Below are 18,729 nucleotides of genomic sequence, written 5' to 3'. Positions count from 1 at the left end.
TAGGAAAAAAACCAAAACAACCCACCACCTTTATTAAATGTGTATTCACAAGCAGCAGCAAGTCCCCTAGGACGAAGCATTTCTCTCCAGCTACTCCTGCCGCAGCACAGCCTGCTGCTCCGCCGGGGCATGCTCAGGCATTCACACGGGGGCTGGAGCCTTCAGCACTGACACAGCAGGACTGCTGCGCTTTGAAAGACCCTTTTTCCTCTCGAGAGCTCAGCCATTGCCAGCGGCTGCTCCCTCCCCAGAGATGCTGAGCTGGCTGCAGCAGTCTCCTGTTTCCCTGCAGTCACACAGCCAGCCCCGTGCAAAGCACAGCTTTACCGGGGCTCAGCTCCGGGCTGCTGCTGAGCCGAAGCAGCTTTGTTGCTCTACAAAGATGGGATGATCCCTCACTGTCTCTTAGCAGCTGGGCAAATGTCTTGATTGAGGCACTCATTGCAGCGAGGATTCACGGGCAGGCAGGTCTGCTGGCCAAAGCCCACCAAGAGCCAATTTATCTCCCTCCAGAGATCCCTGCAGTGAGAAGAAAACATGAGCTTTCGGATACAGCTGCTCAGAGGGATTAAAGAACAGCACGTGCTTTTAAATGGATCCCTTTCGCCTACTGCCTGTTCCTCTTGGCTTCCCAAGGCGCCTGGAGGTGGGTCCCAGCCTCCTGCTAAGAACAGCCCTCCTAACCTTTCCTGATCCCTCTGAACTGGCGTGGGGAGCAAAGGACGGACACACAAAGTGCCTGTGGTGATTCTCTTGTGCCAAGGCATGTGCCAGATGTGGAGATGCAAAAGACTACCTGTCAGCTGGCATTTGGTACTGATGATTAAGCACCAGTGATGGCCAGAATCCAACCATGGTCTGATATTGCTGTAGCCGTTAGGCTCAACAAGGGCCTGTGTAGAAAACCACCTGGCTTGGGTCATGGTAAATTTGTCACAGCAAGAATCAGGCATCAAGAGCTCCAGGTACCTGGCTGCACTAGTGGTGATCAATATATCTGATTGCCAGGAAACAACCAAGTAGCTGAGATGCTGCTGCTGCAGCTCTCTGGGAGAGGTGAAACACCTGCAGACTAGTCCCCCATAAAGAGGAGAGACACAAAGTGCAGTCACTGAAAATGCTATAAGCAGGATTGTGTGCAGACATGACTGGCAGATAGCTCGAGGGGCTTGGTGTGGAGGAAGCAGGCTGGGGTCTCAGGCCTCACCTGGGCAGCCAGTCCTCCAGCGCTACCCGAGTTTCCTCGGGGTGTCTGGTCTCCTTCTTCACCCATTTCAGCCTGTTTGTGATCCTGTGCACGTGGGTGTCCACAGCTAGGAAGGGAGAGCCCAGAGTTTAGGTGGGGGCAGACACACCTGAACGGAGAGAGCACAGCCAAAAGCTGCCTGTCACAGCACACCAGGTACAGCGCCCTGCATGGGCTTCCTCCGCGGGCCGGCAGGAAAAGGCAGATGAAATAGGAGGGGAGGCTCACTCGCAGAACAAACGCGCTGCTTTCTTCCTAGGCCCAGAGCCAACAGCAAGACGGGATGGCTATCTCACACCACGCAGCTAGCGACACGCTCGCACGATCTGACCCAGCCCTCCTTCAAAGGTTTGCATGCTCTGATCTAGCAAGCACAGGGCAGCCTGTCCCAGGTTCTTTTCCTCCCTGTGTTTCAGCTGATGTTACGCAAGTTGCAATCTCTGCCCCTTAGTTTACCCAGATGGAAAACACATTTCATAATACCTACCAACACAAGAAGGTTTGTGAGGCTTAAACGAATGTTTATAAGTGCTTTGAGCTAAAAAGCTCTGAATGCAAAGTATATTATTGTTAGATCAGCAGCGATAAACCTGTCTCTATGGCTAATTGGGCAAAACCCAGGAAATTGCTGTAAACAGGAAGACTAAGCCTTGCCTCCTAAATCAAAACTGAGCACACAATTATTTGGAAAACAGTTGGCTAGTTTGGCTCCCTCTAGACTTCCCTCCCCCACAGCAGGGAGAGAACAACAGACCCCAAGCGCTGTCGAATCGAGCGCAAGAGCCACATTTTGTACCGCTGCTGGTCACCAGTGGGGCTGCGGGAGTCAGCTGCTGCCCGCACTGACCTTGGGCTGCGTGCTCGCCGCGGAGGCAGTCATTCATCAGGTGGCACCATTCCCTGTTTTCCCAGGGCTCCTCCATCAAGCAGTAAATACACTTGGAATATTAATCTGCCCCCAGGGGCCCCCAGGCTGGGCAGCCCGCTGGCACCCTGCAGCTGATGGTCCAGCCCCATCTGCCGGCTGCTGCGGGCAGCTCTGCTGCCAGCCACGCTGCCCAAAGGAGCATCAGGCAGGCGCGAACCTGCCCTGGGTCTGGCCTGGGCCCATTTCCACGGCAGACTTCCTCCCAGCCCATCACTGCGAAAGCACACAGCTCCACGGGGTACAGCTATGTGCTCTCCTAGGCTCTCTGTTCAATAAACACGGCAAATAAACAGATGTACCTCTGGTCACCTATTGCCCAGCTGCAGGAACTAAAACAGCAGAAATTCTGTAGCTACAGATTGCCTGCGACCATTTCTTCCTACGACCCACCATGAATTACCGATTTCAAGTGGTAATTTTGACTAAGCCCTGCTTCTGCCCTCTTACGGCTTGCCAAACAAAAATCCCAAATAAGATTTGTTTGAACAGAAGCAACCCTGGAAAAAAATAACCTCAGACTATCCTGCAACTATCCCCAAATCACAAAATTACCCCCCACCTTCCTTTCGCTTGACACCAAAGAGATTTCAAAGCATTATTCTGCTAGCATATCTTTTTGGATGCCTACCCAATTAGGCCATATTTGCACTGTTTACCAGCATCTGAGGGGAGGGAATGACTGCCCTTGGGGATTTCTGCTATCAAATTTGAGGAAAAAGAGTAGCTGGATCCATGTTTAAATCCTATAGCAACTCATCTGCTGTGAGGGGTTGAGGGTCAGATCCTTCACCCACTCAAATACTCTGCAGATGACTAAACTGAAGTGATGCTATCAAGTTCCTGGGGCAGGCAGTTTACCCAGCTGCAATGCTTCCCCTCTGCCTGGGGAATGGATCGGGCAGGATTTAGGAAAGGAACAGGGAAAACACGGTCCAACCTACCTATCCCAGACACACTGTCCCAGGCAATGTTCATGGCCAAGTGGGCCATTTTGGGCCCAACTCCTGGCAGCTGCACCAGCTCCTCCACAGTTCTTGGTATGTCACCCCCATATTTCTCCTTCAGGATGGCTGTCGTCTGCTTTATGTACTTCACCTTGTTCTGGAAAACCAAGGGGAAAGACAGAAAATCCAAGTTGCCCTCCAATACAGAGAAGAGAGAAACAGCTCAGGAGACAAACCATTCCTGAGCGTGTTACATGCGAGGCCACACAGTGGAGTCTGGGGAGGGGAGACAGAGGTCTTTGACTTCTTGAAAACAAAATGCTGAGACCTGATCAGCTCTAACCTCCCCTGCACACTCCAGGCACTGCAGCAAATCTTGCTGTGAATACAAATTGCTAAAACTGGCGTAAAATACAGCCTTCAGCTTGACTCCAGTGGAAAGATCACCCCAGGGCAGGGCAGCGGGCTGAATACCGGCTGGGGGTGCGTCTCTCAGGAGCAGGGCTGGTTCGCACCCACCTCCTGCCTTCATCACCTGCTTCCAGCTCAATGACTGGCCGTGAGTACAGCCTGCAAAGGACAAGCCTGCACCCGCCCTGCGCTCCTCTCCTGGGCCTCCGAGCTGTCTCAGACAGCTGCATGGGAACAGGGGACGGTGGAGTGGGTTCCTCTACATGCATGTCGGGTGCTGCCGCGATCCTGCACTCACCCTCCAGAATCCTACAGGGTAAATGATCTGCCCAAGCGTCGCATCATCCATCTGCAAAATACTGTCGACTGTGAGGCCATGCTGCCTCAGGCGCAGCATGGCAGCCGATGTCACCTGGTCCTTGGTCTGGCTGGAGAGCATCAGTGACAGCAGAACTTGGTAGCGCATAACCTGGGGAAAGGGAGACAGTGGTGAGACACCCCAAGATCTCTGAGAGGATCCGGCCACCTCTGGGTCTCGGTTCTGCCACCCAGCACCATCTTCAGTCCAGTGCACAATATGGACCCACCTTGGTTCAGCTGCATCTGCCTACAACGGACTGGAAGGTTGCAAAAGAAATAATCCATAATCTTTTAATTCTACCGCACAATAAAGAGAGAAAAGAAACACCTTCAATCTAAGCAGTCAGCATGCATAAAAGGGTAGAGAGCAGCTACTCCCTGCTGGGATCTCACATCCATAGATGCCAGTGCTTAGCCGCAAAGGGACAGACAAAGCTTTTCCTGATTCTCAGGAGACCCCACAGGACATAGAAGTACAAACGCCCAATAAGTTTTCATGCAACATGTTTTTCTGTTCTAAAGCAGCTTTTGAAAATCCTGTCCCTTTCCCACTAGGCTTCAGTAGGAACTGGGTATCTGGCTCCAGTGAGCTCCTTACAAAACTAAATCTAAAGAACTGGGATGACAGAGATTGCGAGATGAAGCACAAAACCCAGAAGTTCCTCTGATGCTGTCATGCAGGGTTTAGTCCAGACCGTTCACCTCCTATTTTTCAATCAATTTTTCCCAGATGCACCAGAATGAGGAGGATGATACAACTAACCTGGACTGACCCAGGACAATGTGGGATACAATCCTTCCTCCAGCTTTCTCACAAAGTTTACAAAACCACAGGTGCACCAGGCAAAATCTCTGAGTGCATGAAGTATGGTAATCCCCGAGTGCATGGAAATTGTGTGAGGAGCGCTTGTGCGTGCTGAGGGTTACAACATCCACTTTTCCTTGGAAGCAACAACCCTGCTTCCCTAGGGAAGAAAAGATATTTCCGTATCGTGCACCGTGGTCCCCGTGGCCCCACAGCTGCACTCGGTGCCAACCCACATGGCTGCAGAGCATGTGATGCTGTCTGAATCCGGAGTCAAAGTTAACTGCTCTCCCCATGGATCCAAGCCAAAGACACGAGGCCAGCAATAAGGACAGCGTTACATGCGCCGAAGCTGTGCAGCTGTGTCTTCGAGACCCCTCCCTCAGAGCCCAGCAGGTCACTGTGGAGCACACGACTCCCGCTGCTCCACCGAGCCTGCCTGCGGGATATCTCAGTGTTCCCACACCAGCACCGTGCATGGAGAATGCAGCCCTGTAGCCCCGGGTCCCAGCGCCGCACCACGGCCTCGCTCCGCTTTGTTTTTTGTACTGATGCGAATGGTCCCCTTGGAGGGAGGTGTCATCTGGGGCCTTTGATTGTGTTCCCAGGCTTGGGGAGCACAGTGCCATCCCAGCATGGCCCTTCCTTTCAACCAGTATCCCCTTAAAAGTGGACTGCAAGAGGGGAGGAAGCCAACCCACGCTTATGTGCTGCTCTGAGGAGCACAAAAGCAGCCTGGAAAGTTTTTTCTCGGCTCCCCTCGCCTTTTCTCCGTAACGTTTTTCCTCTGTATTACAGAGCCATCTTGCTGGATGCTTTCCTTGGACTCTTACAGAGATTTTTAAGAAAAAAGGGACATGCCTTCATGTTCTGCCAGCCTGCCCCAGAAGACAGCACTGCCAAAATACTCTCTCCGGGTTCTCACTCACAATTCCAAAATCATCTTATTTTTCCCTCAGCTCCTACTCTTGGTTCAGCCTGTTAACTCTTCTGGCAGCAGTTTAAGCAGAGGACAAGGGCCTTTCACAGCTGTGTTTGCTAGCTGGTCTCCAATGTCCAGCATGGGCTGAATGCGAGCAGAGAACATCTCAGAAAACACCCACTGCCCTTTCACAAGGGCTGCCTGAAGCCAACAAGCTCCATACTGGAGAGGCAGTGGCTGACTCTCCTTCTCTAGCAGGACAAAATGTTTCTCTCATTTGCACACTTCTGCAGCAACCTCTTGTGGGACCAATCCCAGCACAGAGTCCTGACACACCCTGCGTTTATTTTTCTGATCTCGAGATATCCAAAGTGGGACATATCCAGGGGCAACATGAGGATAAGGGAGGCTGGAGGGCTGTGGAAGCGGGGCTGTATTTTCACACGCACGCCTGACAGAGCAGGGCAGCAGGGCGTTGTTACCTGTGGAGGTGCGCTGCTGTCGTAACACCTCTCCACTCCCATCTCATCGACGGGAGCATCTCTGCTCCTCCTCATTTCCCTGATGTGCTCCAGTTGCTGCCGCCAGTCCCTTGGCTCCCAGCGTGGTCTCTGGGGCTCAGATGTCCCCTGCTCGGCACCATCCCCCTGCCCAGATTCGTAGGCAATGGCAATGCTCTTTCTCCTCCTGCTGCGCCTCGGGAGGCCGGCTGTGCTATGGACCTGGCTCACTGCAAGGGATGGGAGAGAGATTTTCAGGCCTGAGGCCAGGGGAGAGAAGCCTTGGTCTCCCACCAGAGCCCAGCGTCAGCCCTGCATATCCGCAACCACCCCGGGGCACCCCGATGAGGGCTGAACTCATCTTCTCCATAGACCCAACCCAGCAGCAACACCTCACATCCACCCAGCCCTAACCGGGGCCAGAAATGGCTGGGAAGGACCTGGGAAACAGGTGACAACAGCTGGGGACACATGTCACGCTATGGGGATGTGTGTCCCAAACACACAGGAGGCCGCGGGAGGCCAAGACATGCCCCCAGGCCCTCGCGTAGTGCCACAGGCAAGACAGTCGCCGGGGTGCTGCCACATCCAGGGCTCCGAGGGGGACGTGACAGGGACACCATGCCCCTGTCCCCGGGCTGGGCTGGGCTGGGCTGGGCCCTCGCTCCCCCCGCTAGCAGGTCCCCAGGCCCCCCACCCCGTGCCAAGGCCAGGTCGGGCCGGGGCCGCACGCCACCCGACCAGCCCGGGAAGCACCGATCTCCCCGTACCTCCGGCCGTCCCCCGGGCCCTGCCGAGCCGTCGGGCCGCCGCCCGCCTACCGCCGGCGGAGACGGCCGCACACATGGCGGCCGCCCCGGAAACTACCGGTCCCAGCGTGCCCCGCGGCGTGCGCGGGCGCCGGAAGCGGCGGGACTTCCGGCGGGGGCGGGGCGCGGCGCCGCGGGGGGGGCCGGCGCGGAGCGGGGCGCGGGCCGGGGGCGGCGGGGCCGGGCCGGGGGTCGGCGGGTGAGTGAGTGAGGGGGTGGGGGAGCGCAGGGCCCGCTGCCCGGCCCGGGGTGCGCGGGGGCCTGGCGGGGCCTAGCGGGAGTTGGGGCCTTGCCCCCGGGGTGTGTGTGTGTGGGGCTGTCGGCAGCCCCCGGATGGGGGGTGTCCCCCGGGTGTCTCCTGTCAGGGAGCCGGGGTGTGTTGGGGGGGGCCTGTGGCGTGTCCCCCCTTGTGTGTCCTCAAGGGGTTGTGGCATGTCCCGTGGTGGTGGGGGCGGGGGCTGTGGTATGGTCCCGACATTTTTGGGGGGGATCGGGGACACACTATGCCATGTCCTGGGCCGTATGAGGGGCTGTGGTGTGACCCCTGGGGCAGTCGGCTGGGGGCTGTGGTGTGTCCCCCGGGGCGGTGGACTGTAGTGTGTCCCCTGGGGTGGTGGGCTGGGGACTGCGGTGTGTCCCCCGAGGTCGTGGACTGGAGGCTGTGATGTGCCCCCCTAGAGCTGTGATGTGTCCCCCGGGGTGGTGGGCTGTGGTGTGTCCCCTGGTCATGTTGGGCTGGGGGCCGTGGCGTGTCCCATGGGCTGGGGGCCATGGCATGTCCCCTGGGATGCTGGGACAGGATCTGTGGCCTGTCCCCTGGGAGCACAAGGGATTACTGCGGCGTGTGCCTGGGATGTGGGGAAGGTTGTGGCATGTCCATGGGGGCCACGGGTCATAAACGGGGGGCTGCTGGGTTTGGGCGGGAGCATGTGCACGGTGCTGGGGCTGCAGCAGCTTGCAAGGAGCTGGTGTCCTGCTCTGAGCTGGGTTCTGGGGTCCCCGAGGGGCAGTGGGTTGGTGCTGGATGTGGAGGCAGTTTCTGAAGGTTGTTGCTGTTGTTGTGGTGGTGTTGTAATGGGTGTGCTTGTTCTCGCTTCCCTCTCTTTCTCCTTGCCATGGCAGCATTTGGATGTTCCACCGCTTAGATTTGTAAGTCCTTTCTCATGTCTAGCTACTTTCAGCATCTAGTTTAGAGAGCTGTGTGCTTGTCCCTTGCTTTTGGACTGGGAACAAGTACTTCAGCTCACACCTGCCAAAAAGTGCGTGTGTGTGTTTATACTTCAGAAATCATCTCATCGGTTTTAAAATGGTGGTTGCTCTGTGCAGGCTGTGGTGGTGCTGGGCATTTGGAGGTCCCAGAAAATGATAATCCTGAGCTCCCTATTCCTCGGATAGCTGCAGGATGCAGGTGCTGAAGGCAGGAGCAGCACAGGTTCCTCATGTGTGTGGGCTCCTTGTTGTTTTGTCCTCAGCATTGGGCTTCTCCCATGTTTGAAATGGCTTGAGACGCCAGAGCTGTTTGTAAAAGCCACATTGTGATGGCTGTTACTGGTGTTTTCCTGCTTAAAGTTTCCCCTTTGGGCCTCCCTTAACAGAAATGCTGTTCTGTATTTGCAGGGCCTCAGTGCTGCTTGCTTGTCAGCAATGGCAAAGCCTCAGAGCAAGGATTCTGGACTGAAGGAGAAGTTCAGGAATCTCCTGGGGCTGGGAACATCCCGGGGAAGTTCAAAGTCATCGGAGGGCAAGCAGACGGAGTTTATCATCACTGCGGAAATACTTAAGGTGTGAGAACTGACCGTAGTAAAGATGGGGATAGTGCCTGGATTACCTGAGCTGAGAGGATTAGAAGGAGGGCTTGCTCATTCTCCTTTCTGTTTTGACATTCATTCCCTCTCTGATCATGCTTTTTTACCTTCTCTCTCAATTCATTCTCTAGTGAAATCGACGGAAAACTCACCTACTTTGAAGTTACAGCATTTTAGTTATTCAGCGTTTGGATATTTTTGAGATATTTGATAGGATGATGGTGTCTTATGTCAGGTTATATATGTTGCTTTTTTTTTTTTCTTTATAGTCTGAGCTTGATGAAGTTTATGTGGTGGCAGTTAGCACAAACTAGAAACTGTTTCTATTTTGTGAAAACCTTATGGTTTCGTGAAAATTAAAAAAAAAAAAAAAGTGATTCCAGTAATTGGTACAGCAAGTCTGTAAAGGGAATAGTTGGCACACAGGGAGGAAAACACATAAAATAGAGAAGGAGAGCAGAATCCCTTCCCGTCTGTGCTGGAGCAGCCAAGCTCTTACCTGCTGAAAGGCTGGAGAGCCAGACTTACTGTCCCTCCTTTTTCTGCCCTTCTCCCATGAACTGGGCGTGCGCCACAGCCAGCGAGTTATTAATTTTTCTGAAGAAAATTAGATGTTCTGTCCTGGAGGTGAAAAGCTGCTTGGCTCCAGTTCTGTGAAAGTTTGAGTTTTGACAAATCATTTGCTAATGGAAAAAAAGATTTTGGACAAATTCCTGAAACGCTCTGGTGATGACTAATGGTTAGATCATTTTGGACAAATGTGTAATTCATTTTTCGGTGGTTCATGATCCCCTTTGAGAAATGGCTAAGTGTTTCTAGTAAGATAAACTGTTAGCTTATTTCTACATTTCTTTCCAGGAACTGAGCATAGAATGCGGATTAAGTAATAGGATACGAGCAATCAGTCAAATTTGCGAAGTGGCAAAAACTAAAAAAATCGAAGAGGTAAGTTTCAAAGTGTTCAGTGAATATCTGAAGGATGAACATTTAAGCAAAACAGCTCTTAACCTATGGTAAGAGGCTCCTGTAGTTTAAACAGCCTTTTAAAATTGCTAATCCCAGAAGCTGTTTTGTGCTGTCCAGACCTGTAAAAGGATGGCTCACATGCCAAGGAAATTAGTCTTGTCCAAGCTACCAACAGTGGAGCAGACAGGACGTAGCTGACGGGCTTCCTGAACTGAATGGAAGGAGAACACTGCAAATATTCAGGCCTGTTCAGGACAGTTCACCGGAGATCATGTTAATCCTGTAGAAGATGGGTTTACTAGGTCATTCTGTCTTGTTAATGAGCAACCTCAAATTGGTTTTAAATTCATCTTGTATTTGGGTGAAGGTTTCTGCACAAATGTTCACACTGAAGTAAGTGTGTGAATGAGGAGCTTCAGTTACTGGGGTGCAAGTTGTCACATAGGATGGGATTTGGGGTGTCTCATGTCGTTCATCTGAGCTTGTGACCGGGCAGATGAGAGCGTCCTTCAGAAAAGAGAACTCTGGACATGAAATCCATGGAGATTTTGTTTGGTAACTTGCCATAATTAATGACTGACCTACTGGGTAAAGATCCCAGAAGAAGCTTAGCTGCTACTACCTGTCTCCTCCGTTTTTTTTCAGCATGCAGTGGAAGCAATATGGAAAGTGGTAGCTGATATGCTCCAGCCAGAGCGCCCCGCCGAAGCCAGACATGCTGTTCTTCATCTGCTGAAGTCAATTGTTCAAGGACAGGTGAAAACAAACAAACTGTAGAAGAAACACTACACTTAAACTAGGGTTTGTGCGGAGTATGAATGTTTCTTATTTTGGTTGTGCCTAGTAAAAGGGAAGAGGAAGCATTTAAAATTAAGTCTTGGTTTGACCTCATAGCAAAACTTTTCATACAACTTATAAAAAACTTTTCTGTTTTAGGGCAACGTTCTTGAAAAAGAGGAAATACTTGGGGTTTAGTTCAGCATAGTATAGCAAATTTTATATGGTCTTTGCCCAGACCTATTAGTCCTAGTCTGCAGCTGGTTTTGATGTTTCAGCATGTCAAGCATGCAAGCAGTTCTGTATCAGATACTTTTCTAGGCTGGCCAAGTTAAGCATACTATGAATTCTTCAGATTTCATAATAGGCTGTACAAACGTAAGACTGTATCAGACCAAAGTTCTAGGTTTCAGTATTCTGAACAAATAGGGGTAGATGCTTATGAAAAGAATAGGCATTGATTCTGGTTTGTTGGGTTGTTGTTTTGTAAATGCTATACTGGCAGCACTGTTAGTTGCAGTTTCCATGGATTTCTTTGTGTATTGGATGCTGTCTGTATGTTGCTGGACAAAACGCTTCCAGCCCTGAGTGCTGACATAACAGATTCAGAAGACCTGAGCCATTGTCAGTAGCCAGTAGAGGTTGGAGGTATTTTCAGGAGATTTTCATAGGCTGTAGGAAAAGAAAATGATTTCAAGCATAAAGATACAGTTATAGACCTTGATAAGGTCCAGGCCTTAATGTCTTTTTCCATTAGTGACACGTTATTCCTTCCCCTGGCCCCGTCTTTTTCTTTTTTTAAGGGTGAGAGATTAGGGATCCTCAGAGCACATTTTTTTAAGGTTATTAAGGACTATCCCTCCAATGAAGACTTGCATGAACGGCTTGAAGTGTTCAAAGCTCTAACAGAGAATGGACGATACATCACCTACTTAGAAGAAGAGTTAGGTGAGTATTGTCTCTACTCCTCTTCAGTTTGGCGGGAATAAGTCAAGGGACAGGCATGCAGTGATACGAGAAAAAGGTAGTGATAATAATTCTGGGTAGAAAGCATATTATAACAATTTGTTTTCCTTCTTTAGCTGACTTTGTACTACAGTGGATGGATGTTGGTTTGTCTTCTGAGTTCCTTCTGGTTTTAGTGAACCTCGTGAAATTCAATAGCTGCTATCTGGAAGACTATGTAGCTGACATGGTCCAGTAAGTTGGGGTTTTTTTTAGCTCGTACGTGCTTATTCTTGGTAAATTACGGGAGAGAGTTGCAGATCAATAAACAGATAAGTGGAGTCTCTTTCGTCCATTCTGGATTTGTTCCATTCCAGGTCGTACCTCACATTTCTGACAAATATTTAATTTTCAGTTCTTATAACGAAGTTCAGATCTGTTTTAGTTCAACTGCATGTGCTTTCCCCATTTCACGTGATGGACCTGATTGCGTTGCTTAGTCTCACAAAGGGTCTCTGTTATTGTATTAGTGTAGGCATACTGAGTTGCAGTTAAGTGCAACTTTAAGCTGGCTTTGTAAAAGAGGTTGTAGTGTTCAGTGTCTCTAAGAGTGTTATCAACAATGCCACAGTAAGGGGAATGATGAGTAAAATAACATGCCGATTTACTTGCCTGCTTTGGCTCTTTGTTATTTGCCTAAAATCATATTAACCAAACAATTATAATTAAATGTTCTTTCCCAACAGCAAGATATGCCTCTTGTGCATTCAGACTTCATCATCTGTGGACATAGAGGTCAGTAATTTGAGTCTCTCTTAGTACTTTAGAGTTCTTTGAAATTTTTTGAAACCATAACTTTTTACAAACAAAATCAAATCATCAGACTCTCCTCTCAGTTTATTTGCATCTTACAAGAGAGCTAATACAATGTTATGAAGTATTTGTAAGCCATTGGATCTCATACATCAACAATCATTTTATTCTAAAACAGAGCATCGACAAATTTCATAAGTGAATAATTTTTTAACAGTTCTTTTTATAGTTTTCTTTCCATCTTGCAATGATTTAAAAATTTAAATTAAAAAAACACATCCGTATCCCTTGTGACTTCCAGAAGATTTCCTGGTCTGCCAGGATAGGATTTGACCTGCTTTATTTGTAGAGAAGCGTTTAACTGTTTTGTCTTTCTCTTTCCCAAAGATTTCCTTGCAAGTCCTAGATGCAGTTGTTTGCTATAACTGTCTGCCATCAGAGAACCTGCCAGTATTTATCATCACTTTGTGCCGTACCATCAATGTGAAGGAGCTCTGCGAGCCGTGCTGGAAGGTCAGAACTTGTAGTTTTGTTTTGAATGAGGTCACTGTTTTGGCCTCAAAGATGAAATGTCAGATGTCCCTGTGCACATCTGCCATAAATTTCAGTTTGGTTTTAAAAGTAAATTAAATTTCAAGTATTAAGGGATCAGCACATTGTTAGTGTAAGTCTTGTCATGTCCATGGAATTTACCCGTAGTTTCCTTTCAGCTGATGTGACAGGCTTCTGTTGTGGCACAGAAACAGCTTGGACACATTTAGTTACCATAAGCAGGCATGATCGGCCAGCTAACTGCATGTTTAGGCTAATGAGTGTTTTAACAATTGTATATTTAAGTGTTCTCTTTGAATTTGCAGCTTATGCGCAACCTTTTGGGAACTCATTTGGGACATAGTGCCATCTACAACATGTGCAGGATCATGGAAGACAGGTAAATAAGATGTATCTAAAAAACCCAAGGGATTCAGTAGAGATCCTGTTGCGATAGATCGGGAGTCACTGACCTCATTAGAACAAACTGAAGGTTCTTATGCTTAGAAGTGAATTCCCTTCCTAGTCATGCTGCTGAAGTGCTTATTTTTTGGCTTTTCTGAACTTAATTTTCCTTTCTTTAAAGTTGTACTACATGTTTCTGCTTTTAATGTTTGCAAATTGCTGTGCAAAACTCTGATGTGTAACAGCTGGGAATTGCTGTTGTGACAGCATATATTCCTATTCACTCTTGTATGCTAAAATAACTGCAGCATGGTCTAAGACTTTCCTTCCATCTGTTCTTAGAGCTTACATGGCGGATGCAGCGCTGCTGAGAGGAGCTGTGTTCTTTGTTGGGATGGCTCTGTGGGGTGCTCATCGCCTCAATTCACTCAAGAATTCCCCAACTTCAGTGTTGCCTTCGTTCCTCAAGGTATGATGGGATGGTGGAAGAACTTTTATTCAGGTATACATCTGGACCTGCGCAAATTTAGAACAAAAACGTGGTCCCCTATACCACATGTATGCCTGAAAGATGAGAGACAGCAATTGGGTATGGGGTGGAGCATGGGGAAACAGTAAAACAACAGAGGATTTAAGTTTGAAACTGAGGCCTCCTTCTGGAATATCTGTGTTGGTCAGAAAAGCAAAATCTGAATTCTTTTTATCAAATACCTACATTGTGGGTTCTACAGCTTGAAAAATAAAAATAAAGCAAAAACTTTCACTCTTTCTAGTGTGTGGTACAAAAAGTCAGGGACTGTGTCTTCAGGGACAGCCTCAGAGCTCTCTTAAAATTTTCTCCTCGAAGTGCATCAAGCAGGAATTACCAGCTTTAACCTCATGTGTCTGCTCTGTTAGATGGGACTGTATTTGACATCTGATCTACAGCTGTTTGCAAGAGTGTGTAACTGCACTTTGTAAAATGGCTCTTTGCTTTGCCCTTTGTGTGCATAGACTTGAATATATATTTATCTCAGACCTTCAGGCTAAGTCCCTAATTAGTAGGGTGTGTTTCATTTGAATTTAAGAGGGTTTATGATCGCTGCTTTCCAACTGTTAACTGACTGAAATGCTTTCTATTCCAGGCCATGACGTGTCCCAATGCGGTTGTGTCTTATGAGATAGTTCTGTCCATAACACGTCTAATAAAGAAGTATGGGAAGGAGCTGCAAGCTGTAACGTGGGATATCCTTTTGGACATCATGGAGCGATTACTGCAACAGCTGCAGGTAAGTGTTGAGCCTGTCTTGATGTGCTTTCAATCAAAACACCTTGCCATAAATATTTGTGCAAATTGATCTCCTGTTTGTACACTCTAGTGAACTTTGAAGCTGAATGAAGGTTTAGCCTAATTCTCAGTACTGTGCTTCTCAGCCGAGTTTTCTGTTTGTATTTAAAAGTTCACACTTTCTGATAAGATAGAAGTCGTCTAGGAATGTTTGTGTCTCTGTTTCAGAGTCTGGAGAGCCAAGAACTTAAGTCCATTGTACATGATCTTTTGACTACAGTAGAAGAACTCTGTGACCAGAATGAATTCCATGGCTCTGAAGAGAGATTTTTTGAGCTGGTGGAAAGATGTGCTGATCAGAGACCAGTAAGATTTTACTTATTATTGTCTTCCTTAGTTGCCAGTTTAAACCATTTTGTTACTCAGTACAGTTGGAAGTTGAGAGTCCTAAAATAGCAAGTGGTCAGAAAATCACAGCAAGGACTTATATGTGCCTTTTTCTCAGGGTGGGGATTGGGGGAATGGATATATTGTATTTGCTTATACACTAAAAAATAATTCTTGATCTTTCCATTAAAGGAATCTTCTGTATTAAACTTGATAACATACAGAGCTCAATCCATTCATCCCGCCAAAGATGGCTGGATTCACAACCTGCAGATGTTAATGGAGAGATTCTTCAGGTATGAAATCATTACTTTGTGAATACAAGTCACTTCCAAATGTTTCATGCCATGTTTTCATGTTAGGTGATTCTGTTTTCTGAAGTTTTAATGTTAGTAAATGACTGCTAAGTATGGTAGTTCCAGGGCACAGTACATAAAAGGATTTTGTTTAACAGAAGAAAAACTTTCCATTGAGTTATTTATGCTTCTTTGTTTTTTTTTTCGTTACTTATTTCCATTGGATGGTGCTATTCCAATTAGCTTAGGCAGTTGTGTGTTCCACCCCACAGCACTTTGTAATTCTGACGCCAAACAAGACTTTCTTGTTAACCATCAGGATTGCATATGGTTATCCAGTATTAAAGTAGTTTGGTTTTGAATTGGTACTCCTAGAAGTATTCGTGTGCTCTAAAATATCAATGTACAGCAATAACAAACTTCTTTCTCATCTCTGAAATGCTGCCAAAGAGCAGCTCTTCCTCAGTGCCATATGTTTGGTTTTAAATTTGCTTACCAGAGCACTTGCTCTTCTGACATGTGCTTTCTAGTTTGGATTGGAACTGGGAAACCTGCAGTCACAGGTCTCCAGAATTAGTAAAAGCTGAATTGGGATTCCAGTTTCCAATTGTTCTTGAATCTGATTTTGCATGTGGAGTCATTAACTGAAGGCTCTCTAACTGTTATTGTTCTAATTCTTAAGAAATGTCTTAATTTACTTTAGTTTTACTTTCCTTTTCTCCTCTCCCCCCTTCCCTAAATATCAGCAACTGTATTTTATTCATCTTGAATTTGCTCTTCCCATTTTAGGAACGAAAGTCGTAGTGCTGTTCGTATTAAAGTTCTGGATGTCTTGTCCTTTGTCCTGAGTATTAACAGACAGTTCTATGAGGTTTGTGTTTATCTGTTTTTGATGATCACGTGTGAGATCTTAAGTGGGTGGGAGAGTCTTTGGTGAGGCATGTTTTATGGTGTGCTTCAGGTCATCTCTGCCACTGGGGAATGCACAGAACTGGGGAATGTACCGAACTGTGCTTCAGATGTTGCACACAATAGACATGTTCTTTAGGATGCTTGTAGGAGGACTTGCCTTTTAATTGTCCTTAGTTGGATACAGGTATGTGCAACTTGCAGTGGGAGCTGCTGTGTTTTGAAGACATACCTGGTTGTATAATTGCATCCCTGTTTTACGGTCATTAAATACGTATACGTTTTGTTTTGGGAGAAAGGAAAGTCAATGTGAGAGATACAGCATTTATTTAAAAGTTTTGTAAAAAGATGAGGTCTGGACATAATCTGACGTGAGCAGATTGACTTGGTGCTTGCAGTTTAATTGGAATCTAAGATGGAAGCTGTTTAAGAGAGGGGTTACAGAAGAGCTCTGGGGGTGTCTTCAGCTCCATGGAACGTACCCAGAGTGTCAGAGGACAGGAAGGGTCAGAGGTGCTTCTTGGATTCCTTCAAGATTTGTGAAAACATAATGTTCTCTCAAAAAAACAAGTCCTAGAAATCCCTTGTCAACAGTCTGTTTGAGCCTACGCTATCAACTCTGTAGGACAGGTGAAAACCAAAGCATTGAATCCAAGTTCACCCAAAGTCAAAAATATTTGGAGGGATGGTGTACAGAAATACTAATTGGATGGAAAAGGAAAGATCAAGGAACCAGTTAGTTGAGGAACAAGCCTCATAGCAGAATATCAGTGTTCTTTTGTTTGTGATTATTTGTATCTTTAAGATGTTGATTGAACAACTGACAGCAAAATGCCAAGGCTTATTAAGATTTGTCCTCTTGCAGGAAGAGCTGATAAACTTGGTTGTGATCTCTCAGCTGGCTCACATTCCAGAGGATAAAGACCATCAAGTCCGAAAACTGGCCACTCAGCTACTTGTAGACCTGGCTGAAGGCTGCAACACACATCACTTCAACAGCTTGCTGGATATCATAGAAAAGGTGAGGCAGGGTTTGGTCAATTGTCGGTAGCATCACCACATCTTCTGCCAGATCCTCTTGCTGTGACTGCGGAGACTAACCTGTGGCTGTTACCAGTTGCGTGGCTCAGCAGGGTATTGTAACACGGCTTTGGAGCATGCAGATCTGAAGTGCAGAGCAGAAGGGTGCTTTAGAAACCCTGTCAATGCACATCACAAGCTCCCGGACAGGGCTAACAGAATTTCCAGCAAGGATGACTTGCTCTAGTCTTTCCTGACCTTCCAGGATGGAAATAAAGAAAAGATGTGTTGCAGATTTAAACCATGCACTGCTTTTCTTTTAAAAAGGTGGCTGCACATTCTCTCTCATCTCCTTCTGAACTGGAAGAGAGGGACTTGCTATCGTATTCAGCTTCTTTGGAGGATGTCAAGACAGCAGTTCTTGGACTCCTGATAATTCTTCAGGTAAATGCTGCAGAGCATTAAACGTGTCTTCTTCAGAATAGTCTTCTGCTGGACTTGGCTTTTTAGATAACCGTTCTCTCACTATTAAATATTCCAACTGTTTTTTTATTCACTTAATGTTTTCTTGATTTTGGTCATTCCTTTTGCTTTTGGGTACTGTATGAATTTGCTAAATGTTTTATTTTCTTAATTTTCCATTGTACAGTGAATAGGAGCACATTTTCACATGCTGGGGGCAGATGTGTTCATAAACTAGCAGAAACAGAGTGGTTCGTAACCTTGAATAGATCCGTTGTGTTTGGGTAGCGTGTCGTGAGATATGGTTAAGCAGTTGTGAAGGGCTGGTTGTTCCAGCCAGTGCCCTCCTGGAGCCAGGCAGAGTTGCTCTGGAGCCTTCACAGAGGTTCGGTCCAGAGCCGTCTCTTCATCTTGCTTTCCGAAGCAAGTTTTTGCTTTGTTTTTCTTGACTTCTCAGTGCAGATACACGTTTCTGAATAACAAGTGTCAGCCTACCTTTTGATTTGTGTTTCTGTTCCTCTGTAGACAAAACTCTACAGCTTACCCTCCAGCCACGCAATGCGAGTGTACGAGATGCTGATTCACCATGTCCAACGTCATTATATATACGCATACAGCCTTGCTGTTGCTAGCAGCATCAGATTGCAGGTATGAGCAGTAACCTATGCTTTCAGCTCGAGAGCTGCATGCTGTGTTTGGAATTCTTGGCTGTCAGGTGGGGAATGTGGGCTCTAGAGCTTGGCAGAAGTAGAATTAAATGTTTCTTGGCTAATAAGAGTATGTATATGTACTGTAACACCAGAAGTGATCCCTCCTACAGAACTAGCCACAGCATCTATTAAAAATCCCTTTGTATTTCTAGAATCATAGAATCTTCATGGTTGGAAAGGACCTTTGAGATCATCAAGTTCAACCATACACACACACACAAAAAAAATAAAAAAATTCTAGAAGTATCCCATAAGGAGGTGGGAGAGTATTCCGCTGGCTTGGGTTTTGAGTGATTCCAGCATATTCTCTGTTGCAGGTATTTGATTTCCTGCTGATGCTTCGAGCTGACTCCCTCCACCGTCTTGGCCTTTCCAACAAGGATGGAGCAGTGAGGTTCAGCCCTTACTGTCTGTGTGATTTTGTGTAGGTTTCTCATTGCATTAAGCAAAAGCTGTTTTCCAGACTGCTTGGTATTTTTGCACGAGCTTAATGGTCCATCAGTAGCAATCT

At 47.4% G+C, this 18,729-nt stretch overlaps 2 protein-coding genes across 10 annotated transcripts in view; one reads left to right on the top strand and one right to left on the bottom strand.

Annotated features, from left to right (window-relative positions):
• NTHL1 (nth like DNA glycosylase 1) lies at positions 1-7,004 on the bottom strand. The gene is made up of 6 exons (XM_063342722.1): positions 6,887-7,004; positions 6,099-6,346; positions 3,828-3,998; positions 3,116-3,275; positions 1,208-1,313; positions 1-519 (listed from the first exon to the last, which is right to left on the bottom strand). The coding sequence occupies exons 1-6, from the start codon at positions 6,960-6,962 to the stop codon at positions 396-398; spliced, it is 885 nt and encodes a 294-aa protein (XP_063198792.1). The 5' UTR covers positions 6,963-7,004; the 3' UTR covers positions 1-395.
• A 66-nt stretch (positions 7,005-7,070) lies between these two features.
• TSC2 (TSC complex subunit 2) overlaps positions 7,071-18,729 on the top strand; it is a 34,580-nt gene continuing 22,921 nt past the window's right edge. For 3 of the 9 annotated variants that reach the window (XM_063342889.1, XM_063342888.1, XM_063342887.1), the window contains exons 1-18: positions 7,841-8,074; positions 8,543-8,707; positions 9,589-9,675; positions 10,342-10,452; positions 11,277-11,421; positions 11,556-11,673; positions 12,165-12,213; positions 12,619-12,744; positions 13,089-13,162; positions 13,510-13,636; positions 14,292-14,435; positions 14,663-14,800; positions 15,014-15,117; positions 15,907-15,988; positions 16,892-17,047; positions 17,374-17,490; positions 18,034-18,156; positions 18,536-18,642. In XM_063342889.1, coding sequence (XP_063198959.1) covers positions 7,853-8,074; positions 8,543-8,707; positions 9,589-9,675; positions 10,342-10,452; positions 11,277-11,421; positions 11,556-11,673; positions 12,165-12,213; positions 12,619-12,744; positions 13,089-13,162; positions 13,510-13,636; positions 14,292-14,435; positions 14,663-14,800; positions 15,014-15,117; positions 15,907-15,988; positions 16,892-17,047; positions 17,374-17,490; positions 18,034-18,156; positions 18,536-18,642 — 2,195 coding nt within the window. In that variant the 5' untranslated portion in view covers positions 7,841-7,852. Of the gene's footprint in view, positions 7,125-7,836; positions 8,075-8,542; positions 8,708-9,588; positions 9,676-10,341; positions 10,453-11,276; positions 11,422-11,555; positions 11,674-12,164; positions 12,214-12,618; positions 12,745-13,088; positions 13,163-13,509; positions 13,637-14,291; positions 14,436-14,662; positions 14,801-15,013; positions 15,118-15,906; positions 15,989-16,891; positions 17,048-17,373; positions 17,491-18,033; positions 18,157-18,535; positions 18,643-18,729 lie in introns of those variants that run through there. The other 6 variants (XM_063342885.1, XM_063342884.1, XM_063342892.1 and 3 more) reach the window with 5 other exon arrangements.

Source organism: Chroicocephalus ridibundus, chromosome 8 (genome assembly GCF_963924245.1).
Source record: "Chroicocephalus ridibundus chromosome 8, bChrRid1.1, whole genome shotgun sequence".
NCBI lineage: Eukaryota > Metazoa > Chordata > Aves > Charadriiformes > Laridae > Chroicocephalus > Chroicocephalus ridibundus.
This window is presented reverse-complemented; position numbering and strand designations above follow the sequence as displayed.